Source organism: Malus sylvestris, chromosome 1, assembly GCF_916048215.2.
Source record: "Malus sylvestris chromosome 1, drMalSylv7.2, whole genome shotgun sequence".
NCBI lineage: Eukaryota > Viridiplantae > Streptophyta > Magnoliopsida > Rosales > Rosaceae > Malus > Malus sylvestris.
Window position 1 is genome coordinate 24,902,893 of NC_062260.1, and position 9,821 is coordinate 24,912,713.

General features: G+C 37.1%; 2 protein-coding genes and 1 long non-coding RNA gene across 3 annotated transcripts; 1 reads left to right on the top strand and 2 right to left on the bottom strand.

The window, feature by feature from the left end:
* The first annotated feature begins 1,781 nt into the window (after window positions 1-1,781).
* On the top strand, window positions 1,782-5,089 carry LOC126630013 (receptor-like protein EIX2). Its single transcript, XM_050300196.1, has one exon. The coding sequence runs from the start codon at window positions 1,960-1,962 to the stop codon at window positions 5,023-5,025; it is 3,066 nt and encodes a 1,021-aa protein (XP_050156153.1). The 5' UTR covers window positions 1,782-1,959; the 3' UTR covers window positions 5,026-5,089.
* An 831-nt stretch (window positions 5,090-5,920) lies between these two features.
* Window positions 5,921-7,124, bottom strand: LOC126630024 (ACT domain-containing protein ACR4-like). The gene is made up of 3 exons (XM_050300206.1): window positions 6,849-7,124; window positions 6,620-6,744; window positions 5,921-6,211 (listed from the first exon to the last, which is right to left on the bottom strand). Exons 1-3 carry the CDS (start codon window positions 6,911-6,913, stop codon window positions 6,105-6,107), a joined length of 297 nt encoding a protein of 98 aa, XP_050156163.1. The 5' UTR covers window positions 6,914-7,124; the 3' UTR covers window positions 5,921-6,104.
* Window positions 7,125-7,148: 24 nt separating this feature from the next.
* Window positions 7,149-9,821, bottom strand: LOC126630037 (uncharacterized). Its single transcript, XR_007625930.1, has 5 exons — window positions 9,579-9,821; window positions 8,020-8,235; window positions 7,772-7,920; window positions 7,627-7,705; window positions 7,149-7,334 (listed from the first exon to the last, which is right to left on the bottom strand). It is a non-coding gene; the product is annotated as an uncharacterized LOC126630037 (long non-coding RNA).

The window sequence follows — 9,821 nt, forward strand, 5'->3', positions numbered from 1 at the left end:
TCTTTAATTCGGGAAATAATGTTATTACTTTTGATAGGCCCAACCTAAAAATCATGTTCATTTGATTACCATTAATTGTTTATTTTCTACTATCTTCAATTCACAAATCCTTACCTTAAATTCAAAACCGACTAAAAAAAATAAGGTAAAAACTCAAATTATTTACTAAATTCCTTCCTTTAATTCTATGTCTTGTTTCCGACCTTGATTCATAATTAAAAATTTTAAACACCAAACGTACAAATTTATTCTCATCTTGTCTCTATTTCCTTTTATAACACACTTCTCATTCTAAGAATTATTTCTCAAGTTATTTAAGGCTGCATCTAACACTGTTAGACTACCTACGTACCCTGGAGTGGGATCAAGCTTTTCGTAGTTCACATATTCCAAAATCAAACAAAATCTGAATATATGAAGCTAATCCAACATATATCAAAATCGTATTAGTATTCAAACCACATCAATTTTGATCTCAAAAACATAATTAGAATAATGAAATTTGTATAAAGAACAATTGTCGACTCCCTGGCCGTGCGCCGCCGCGGGTAGCGTTCGGCCGTCCCGACTCGCCGAAAAATTCAATTATTTCTAAAAATTTTCAAAAATTACAGAAAGGAAGATCTCAAAGAGTAGAGAAAACTTTATACCTGTGACCAAGTCCAATTTGGTCTAGAAAGGCTCCAATTTGATCCAAAACCGACGGAACCCTAGAAATTTGGGTGTCCTCGACTCGACTCCATAGCAGCTCCGACGCCCCAAACCTTGTTTGGGATTTATTCCTGGGTTCTCAAGGAACATGTTGGTGGGGGTAATTGGAAGAGTTTGTTTCAGATTTGGTGGATCGCCACCTATGAACTCACGCACCCACCGTGGGGTTTTGCACAGTTTCAGGACCAATACCTATCTAATTTATGATAGAATCAGTCAAGGGGAGGTCATGTAACCTTTTTAAGATGGTTTGGTAACATCATTCGTCGGAAAAACCGACGAAAAGTCACCGGAGGAGGTGGAGAAAGCCGGGTCGGGTCGAAGACATAGAGCCGGGTCGAAGGATCCGGTGCACTTCCTTCCTCTCCTTTCCCCTCCTTTCTCCCTTCTCTCATTGGTCACTCTCTCATCTCCCCCTTTCCTGATTGGCTCCTTCTCTCCCTCCTTTCTCTCCTTTATCTTCCATCTCCACCGCCTAACTTTTCTTACTTTTAATCTGGACCACACACGTGGCCTTCCAGATTTGGCTCAAAAAATCTGAAGCATTCTATAAATGATAAATTTACAATTTTACCCTTGACTTTAAGCGTTAATAACTTCTTCGTTATATCTCCAAATTGCGTTCTGTTTACACTTACGCGTTCGTGAGATCGAGCTTTATTCAAAAACATAAATTTTGACCTTGAAAGGTCTACAGATTTTCAATAATTAATATCCAAACTTTAAACCTCGTAACTATTTTACTTTAAAACTAAAATTTTATGAATTAAAATAAATTCCCAATTCTTTTTACATATTCATAATTATGAATACCAAATTCCTATATTTACATTTTTCAGGGTATTACAATATCACATCCATTAAAGAAAATAATTTTTCACCTCTATTTATGTTACACTTCCAAATACCTTTTGAAGAACCGACGATCCTCAGATCCAAGTGAGGTCTTAAATTAACTTGTGTCTCTGTAGATGTGGACTAGCTAGTCCTAAATAGCCGCTTAGTTTAATGTGCACCGATTTTGATGTGCACCTTTTCCAAGTGGGGTCTTATCATCTGTGAAACTTTTGTCAAAGATTCCAAGAGTCCGTCCGACTGCTACTCATTGATATGCACCGATTTTGAAAATGCGGTCTCATGCCGTAGAGGATGGTTTAGAAAAGGTGAGGCTCCCTAGTATATATAGGTAGCACTACTCTGGATTGTTCATTGCTCATACACATCACCTGCTTCATACACTAGAACTTTATGGAGAGAACCATGAGAGTTGTTTTACTACTAATCAGGTTTCTAGCCATTGCAACCATTACTTTCAGTATTGGTTTATGCAATGGAAATCCCGGTTGGCCTCCACTTTGCAAAGAAAGCGAAAGACAAGCACTTCTGATGTTCAAGCAAGATCTCAAGGACCCTGCCAATCGGCTTGCATCGTGGGTTGCAGAAGAAGATTCAGACTGTTGCAGTTGGACAGGAGTTGTCTGTGATCACATAACCGGCCACGTCCACGAGCTGCACCTTAATAGTATTCACTCTTTTTGGGATGTTAGATCTTCGTTCGGTGGTAAGATAAATCCTTCTTTGCTCAGTTTAAAGCATCTCAACTTCTTGGACTTGAGTAACAATAATTTCAATGGAACACAAATTCCTAGTTTCTTTGGTTCTATGACAAGTTTAACACACCTTAACCTTGCATACTCAGAGTTTTATGGAATAACTCCTCGTAAACTGGGAAATCTCTCCAGTCTACGCTATCTCAATCTCAGTAGTTCCAATATGAAGGTTGATAACCTTCAGTGGATTTCTGGTCTTTCTCTGTTGAAACACTTGGACTTGAGTTTTGTAAATCTTAGCAAAGCATCTGATTGGTTGCAAGTTACAAACATGCTCCCTTCTTTGGTAGAGTTAATTATGTCCAATTGTCAACTTGATCAAATTCCCCATCTACCCACCACAAATTTTACTTCCCTGGTCGTCCTTGATCTTTCGGGAAACAATTATATTTCTTTGATGCTGAGGTGGGTTTTGAGTATTAAAAATCTAGTTTCTCTTCATCTCAAGAGTTGTGGTTTCCAAGGTCCAATTCCTAGCATTTCACATAATATCACATCTTTGAGGGAAATTGATTTGTCATTCAATTTTATTAGTCTTGATCCGATTCCCAAATGGCTGTTTAACCAAAAAGACATTGCATTGAGTCTAGAAGACAATCAACTTACAGGACAACTTCCAAGCAGTATTCAGAATATGACTTGTCTTAAAGTTCTTAATCTCAGGTCGAACGACTTCAATTCTACCATACCAAAATGGTTGTATAGCTTGAACAATCTTGAGTCCTTACTTCTTTCTGAGAATGCCTTACGTGGTGAAATATCGAGTTCCATTGGAAACTTGACATCCCTTGTCAATCTAGACTTAAATTATAATCAGTTGGAAGGGAAAATCCCAAATTCTTTGGGACATCTTTGTAAGTTGAAAGTTCTTGATCTGTCAGAGAACCATTTCACAGTTCAAGGACCATCCGAAATCTTTGAAAGTTTGTCCAGATGTGGCCCAGATGGAATAAAGTCATTGTCGTTGAGGTATACTAATATATCAGGTCCCATTCCAATGTCCCTAGGAAATCTGTCAAGCTTAGAAAAATTGGACGTATCTGGAAATCAGTTTAATGGAACTTTCACAGAAGTTATTGGTCAACTCAAAATGCTTACAGATTTGGATATATCTAATAATTCGTTAGAAGGTGCAGTGTTGGAAGTTTCTTTTAGCAACCTTACAAAGTTGAAGCATTTCATTGCAAATGGAAACTCATTTACTCTGAAAACCAGTCGAGATTGGGTTCCTCCTTTTCAACTTGAAATTTTGCAATTGGATTCCTGGCATCTGGGACCTGAATGGCCAATGTGGTTGCGGACACAAACGCAATTAACACATCTACGCTTATCTTGTACAGGAATTTCAAGTACTGTTCCAACTTGGTTTTGGAACTTAACTTCCCAAGTACAGTATCTGAATCTCTCTCATAATCAATTGTATGGGCAGATTCAAAATATAGTTGCTAGTCCTATGTCAGTGGTAGATCTTAGTTCTAACAATTTCACTGGTGCATTGCCTATTGTTCCCACCTCATTGTGGTGGCTAGATCTTTCCAATTCATCATTTTCTGGATCTGTTTTCCACTTCTTCTGTGATAGGCCGAATGAACCAAAGCAACTTTTTTTTCTTCATCTCGGGAACAATCGTCTTACTGGAAAAGTACCCGACTGTTGGATGAGTTGGAGAGGCTTGCACGCCCTAAATTTAGAAAACAACCACCTAACTGGGAATGTCCCAATGTCCATGGGATACTTGCAAGGGCTAAGATGGCTGCACTTGCGCAATAATCACCTGTACGGAGAATTGCCACATTCCCTACAGAACTGTACCTTGTTGTCAGATGTTGACCTCAGTGGGAATGGGTTTGTCGGAAGGATACCAATATGGATAGGGAAAATCCTTTCAGAGCTGCTGATTCTGAACCTTCGTTCGAATGAGTTTAAAGGAGACATTCCTCATGAAGTTTGTTATTTGAAAAGGCTCCAGATATTGGACCTTGCACATAACAAACTCTCGGGAATGATACCAAGATGCTTCCACAATTTGAGCGCCATGGCTAATTTGTCAGTATCCTTTAGGCCAGGAGGGTGTAATGCAATCTTGGTAACGAAAGGGAGAGAAGTGGAATATAACAAGATTCTGGGATTCGTAAAAAGCATAGACCTTTCATGCAACTTTTTGTTTGGAGAGATCCCTGAAGAACTTACCAGCCTCCTCGCATTGCAATCACTCAATTTATCGAATAATAGCTTCACCGGAAGAATTCCTTCAAAGATTGGTAATATGGCACGGGTAGAATCTCTCGATTTTTCCATGAACCAACTCCATGGTGAAATTCCTCCAAGCATGACGACTTTGACATTTCTTAGTCACTTGAACTTGTCCTACAACAATTTGACAGGACAAATTCCAAAAAGCACTCAGCTGCAGAGCCTTAATCAGTCTAGCTTCCTCGGCAATGAACTCTGCGGACCTCCACTCGACAACAATTGCAGCGCGGTTGGAGTGATACCGCCACCAACAGTTGAGCAAGACGGAGGGGGAGGATACCATATACTTGAAGACAAGTGGTTCTACGTGAGCTTGGGAGTTGGATTCTTTACGGGGTTTTGGATTGTGCTTGGTTCTTTGCTGGTAAACATGCCATGGAGCATTCTTCTTTCAGGATTGCTGAATAGGATAGTTCTTAAACTGTACCATGTAATTGTGGAATATGTTTAGCTTTCTTTCGTATTTGAGTGAGTTTGTTGTATTGTATGATTTTGTCAAGTTTCAACTTTTGTTTGACTGTATTTTTCTTTGGCTTAGAAGTATTATCCCCTATAAAATAAAAAGATTCTTTTTCTGAACAAGAACCTCTTCATTCAGCAAAAATAAATTGAATGACAGGTATGCTTGTTTGTTGGCATTTTCCTCGCTGTGACGAATATGCCAGTATGGTTGTCTTGTATGATTTTGTCAAGCTTCATCCTTTTGTTTGATTGTATTTTTCTTTACTTTGTTTTAAAAAAGTTCTCTCTTATAAAACTAAAAGACGTTTTCTGAACACATACCTCTTCATTCAGCAAATATAAACTGAATGACATGAGAAAAATGTGAAAATGGTTTACGAATTAGTTACCTACTAGAATTTGATGCCCGCACGTTGCTGCGGGATTAAAAATTGTATGGATATAATTATGTTTGAAAGACTACCATAGTTAAATTCAGTGGAATGAATATTGACATAAACATACAGTAGTAGGATTGATGATGGATTCAGCATGCCATTTTCTATCAATTCAAATGGAACAAAAATATTAAAGGAACTATAGGTCACAGTTTGGAGCATGCAAAAGTACTACTTCAAATTTCCAACATGCTCAGCAGATCTCTAACTTTCAAAAAGTATATAAATTGAAACTAATAGAGCTATCTCTAACTTTCCAAAAGTATTTAAACTGAAACTAATAGAGGTATCTCTAACTTTCCAAAAGTATAAACTGAAACTAATAGATCTTTCTTTTGTATACTGATAATTTAAGAATTGAAACTAATTTATCTCTTATGCATATTGATAACTTAATATTGGCTACGAAAAATGAACCATAACTTTCTTAGAGCATGAAATTGGAGCTAGCACCCAAAAAAAATGTATCAAATTAACACAATATGCAATCAATTAACAATTTCATAACAAAACAATAAAAGGTCAGACCCAAAGAACACAGATTTGATTCGCTTTTGTGTACCAATTAAGAAAAAATCTTATCATAAAATTCAAAACCCACATAAACAAAAAAATTTAATAAACTGAAATCTCACCCTAGGAATAAAGCACACTTAGAGAAACTTTCCTTTATGTTGAGATTGATTCCGTCAGTTAATGAAGTTGCAGTCTTTTCTTTCTTTTGGGAGCCATTCATACCTGAAGAAACATTTAACTATCAAATTCCTTCACAAAATGAATTTTCACATAATCTCAAAAAGGTTTCTTTTAATCACAATCTTAAGAAACAGAACAGCCAATACATACACAATAACAAAGCTTAATCAAATAAAAAATGTAACCACAGTAGACCAAACAAATGTAACCTTTTGAATAAGGTATTTTTACATCATTCGCTGCAAAAGCAGCAAAAACAAATGGCAAACACAATTAGTTTTGGATTAGCTTTTAGAATATAATCCAAAACCTCATCTGTAACCTTGTTTCCATTTTGATCAGCGGCATTTAAAACGAATTTCAAAGCCAAATCACATTATCAGTTTCTACCTCGAACAAAAAACGACAATTTTTACAGCGATGAAAAAGTTCGTAAATAAGGATTTTTACCATCCATGAACCAGCCACCATCTGAAGATATGTACGCTTTTGTAACAATAAGGTTGAGATCAGTAAGTACTTCTACAACTTCCAGAAGTATTCCATGTTTGTTTGCTCTGTTATCAATTACAACCCTAACACAAAACAACATTGGATGAAGAGGTGTAAATCTCAATAAGGGACATGGGAAATAATTGAAGTGATTTTGAGGAATTTAAGGTATGATTTATGCATATACCTTGGTAGGTTCATTCTCCGGATGAGTTTCTCGTACTCATCATCCATGTCATGCGAAAAGCTCATACTAACTTTTGTAGAAAGCCACCCAAAATAAAATTAGACAAAAGGTTAGAGAGAATAAAAAAAAAAGCAATTGGAGAGATGAACGGAACCATTGTAAGTCTGTAACCAATCGGAAAAGGATACTTGTAAATCTCACCAAAAGAGAGAGAGAGAGAGAGAGAGAGAGAGAGAGAGAGAGAGAGAGAGAAGTTTCAATTGGGATTACACAGAAAATATAAGTAAATATCCCAACTGCCTCATAAGATACAAATACCATTACTTCGGAGTTAGTTGTAATTCCACAATTTAATTGGAAGCTCTACATAGAAAAGTATAATATATGAATATGGCTTTGAAATCTACTACTCCAAATACCATTCTGAATGTTGTGTGAGATCTACTACTCCAAGCATTCATATTTGTTCTCCAAAGTGCCTATTAACTGTAAAGGTCGTACCCAGTGCACAAGGCTCCCACTTTACGCAGGGTCTGGGAGAGGTGAATGTCGGCTAGCCTTACCCCCATTTTATGGAGAGGCTGCTCCCAAGTCTCGAACCCGAGACCTACCGCTCATGGGCGAAGGCACTTGCCATCGCACCAAGTGCGACCTCTTAAAAGTGCCTATTAACTGTAAGAAACATTTTTGCAGGTGCATGTAAGAATGAACATTCAAGTGAAAAACTACAGTGAAACCAAAAACCCAGAAACTCAAGTTTTGGTTTCCAAGTGCAAACCTTCTCCAGATTCAACGAGCTTCAACACCTGTTAGACATTACTGACAATTTCCTCCATGAGGCCAGCAACAAATATTCGCTGCACAAGAAAATTTAGTTCACTTAAAAGAAGCTAACTAAATATGTGAAAAGGGTTCGTAGCAACCTCCAAACTCTCATGAATCTGAAATTTTTGGTTCTCTAATGCAAAGAGGTCGTCAATTTTCTTTTTTTTGAGAAGAGAGGTCGTCAATTTTCTCATTGTGCAATTCCAAGTAGGTTGGTACTCAGAATTAAAAACTCCTAGCAGGACATCTGAAAACATAAAGTAGCACCAAATTCAACACAGTAAACATCAGATTTAATCAAGTAAAAATCAAATTTCAAATTAAGAGATCGTTTATAGCTCATTACCATCTGAATTTTATAATGACATCTCTAACAGCTCGATGAATGATACCCGAATCTATTTTGGAACCATTGCACACTGTTGGTCTGCCCATAAGAAAACACCGTTCTTGCAAACATTCCACACAAACACCAAATTAAACGCAAAACTCCAAAATAAAGTCTCAACAATTATGTGACAGTTCTTAAATGCTTCATCCAGGAATTGACTGAAGCGTCAGTCTGCAAAAGGAAGAAGTAGGTTTATAAAGAGTATTGAGCATCAAGTCCAAAGAATACACAGACATACATAACTCCAAGTAGTTAGATAGAACAACCAGTCTCGTGAATTTCTCCTCCATTTGCTGATACAGAATTAGAGCAAACAAAAGAAGGAATTACCAACGGCCAGTCTATCTCACCGTACTCTGTCGCCCCTTGATCGAATTACACTCGTCTTTTCGATCAAAACAGCGAACAAAACAAAATGAATTCATTGAAATTGCTATGAAATTAAACTTTTACTTTTCTAATTTTAAGTGGGCTACTTACAGAACTTTCATGTTCAAAGTGTTCATCCACCAAATGTATGTTTTGAAAGCTTTTTCATTGATTTGGGTATTATTATTCGATTTAGTATGTTGTGCATGTTTTGATCATTTGAAATTGACTCCACCAGAAATGGAGTCCAATAAAACTCCACTGCTGCATTATAATCCTAAGACATCTTTAACATGACATACTTCAAGTCTGAACAGATGCAGTAAACCATTAAACTATGCATGAAGGGTATTGTGGAAGAAAGCCTTATGAATTAAAGATGGAGACATCATCTTTATATATCATGAAAAGCTTGGTGAAAAATGACTCCCTCTCTGTTTTCAGAATTGATGTGTTAACATGTTTAAGTAGAAAAAAGCTTAGAACACATTGGATGTGTTAACACATCTATAAGCTGATGACCCCCTCTCTGGTTTACTGCATCATTCTTGACATATATGCATATTCATTCTCACAATTTTTTTAATATTAAAAACCTTATGTAAATATTATTTGGTTACAACTTTAGAAATCCAGCAATATTACCAAGGGGTGTGATATTAACAATGGGTGTGTGAGAAGTTAACAATGGGTGTGTGAGAAGTAATTTGGGGTGTGTAGATAGCACACCCCTTTTACCAATATATAATCAATTTACTCTTTAGCATACTTTTTTCAGCAACCAGAAAAACTTGAAAACATCCTAAACAGTCCCAAACTAGGAATTGCTTTCAACCAACATCATTAACATTGCAGTTACTAAAACAGGAACAGTAAAATCTTCACCAGTTAACAATCGACAAACTATTTCACAAAGAGAGAGAGAGAGAGAGAGAAGAAACTGTAACTTTGGTGAAATTATGCAATTGGGTAGTAAACAAGAAACATGCTTTAGCCACTAGGAAGCTGAAAGCCTGCAACTAATTTATCAATTTACAGAAATTTGAATTTGGGACCATTTGCGCCCCAAAAAAATGGCACAGAAATTCGGAAGGAAATGAACAACCCTACCCAAACAAGATTCTAGAGAGAGACAGAGGACTTACCATGAAATGAAGGCCGCTTGAGGAATTTTCTACGAATCGGGACGGGATAGGTAGCATACGTTGTGGTTCGTGGAAAATCACGAGAGAGAATTGGAGTTCGATGGAGACTGCCGGAAGCAAATGGAAAAGCCCAGCTTTTGAGAGAAAGAAGTGGAAACGGAACGAAAATTCCAGAAGATGTGTAGTCGAAGCGGAGCATTCTACGATGATCGACGCGTACGCAGATGAAGATCGACCCGTGGG

What these genes read in the sequence shown, in the direction of transcription:
- LOC126630013 (XM_050300196.1), top strand. Translation starts at nt 1,960, where the DNA reads ATGGAGAGAACCATGAGAGTTGTTTTACTACTAATCAGGTTTCTAGCC.
- LOC126630024 (XM_050300206.1), bottom strand. Translation starts at nt 6,913, where the DNA reads ATGAGCTTTTCGCATGACATGGATGATGAGTACGAGAAACTCATCCGG. An exon ending in CGGAGAATGAACCTACCAAG is followed by an intron (nt 6,745 to 6,848) that starts GTATATGCATAA and finishes GTTTTGTGTTAG; the next exon opens with GGTTGTAATTGATAACAGAG. An exon ending in TGGTGGCTGGTTCATGGATG is followed by an intron (nt 6,212 to 6,619) that starts GTAAAAATCCTT and finishes ATGTTTCTTCAG; the next exon opens with GTATGAATGGCTCCCAAAAG.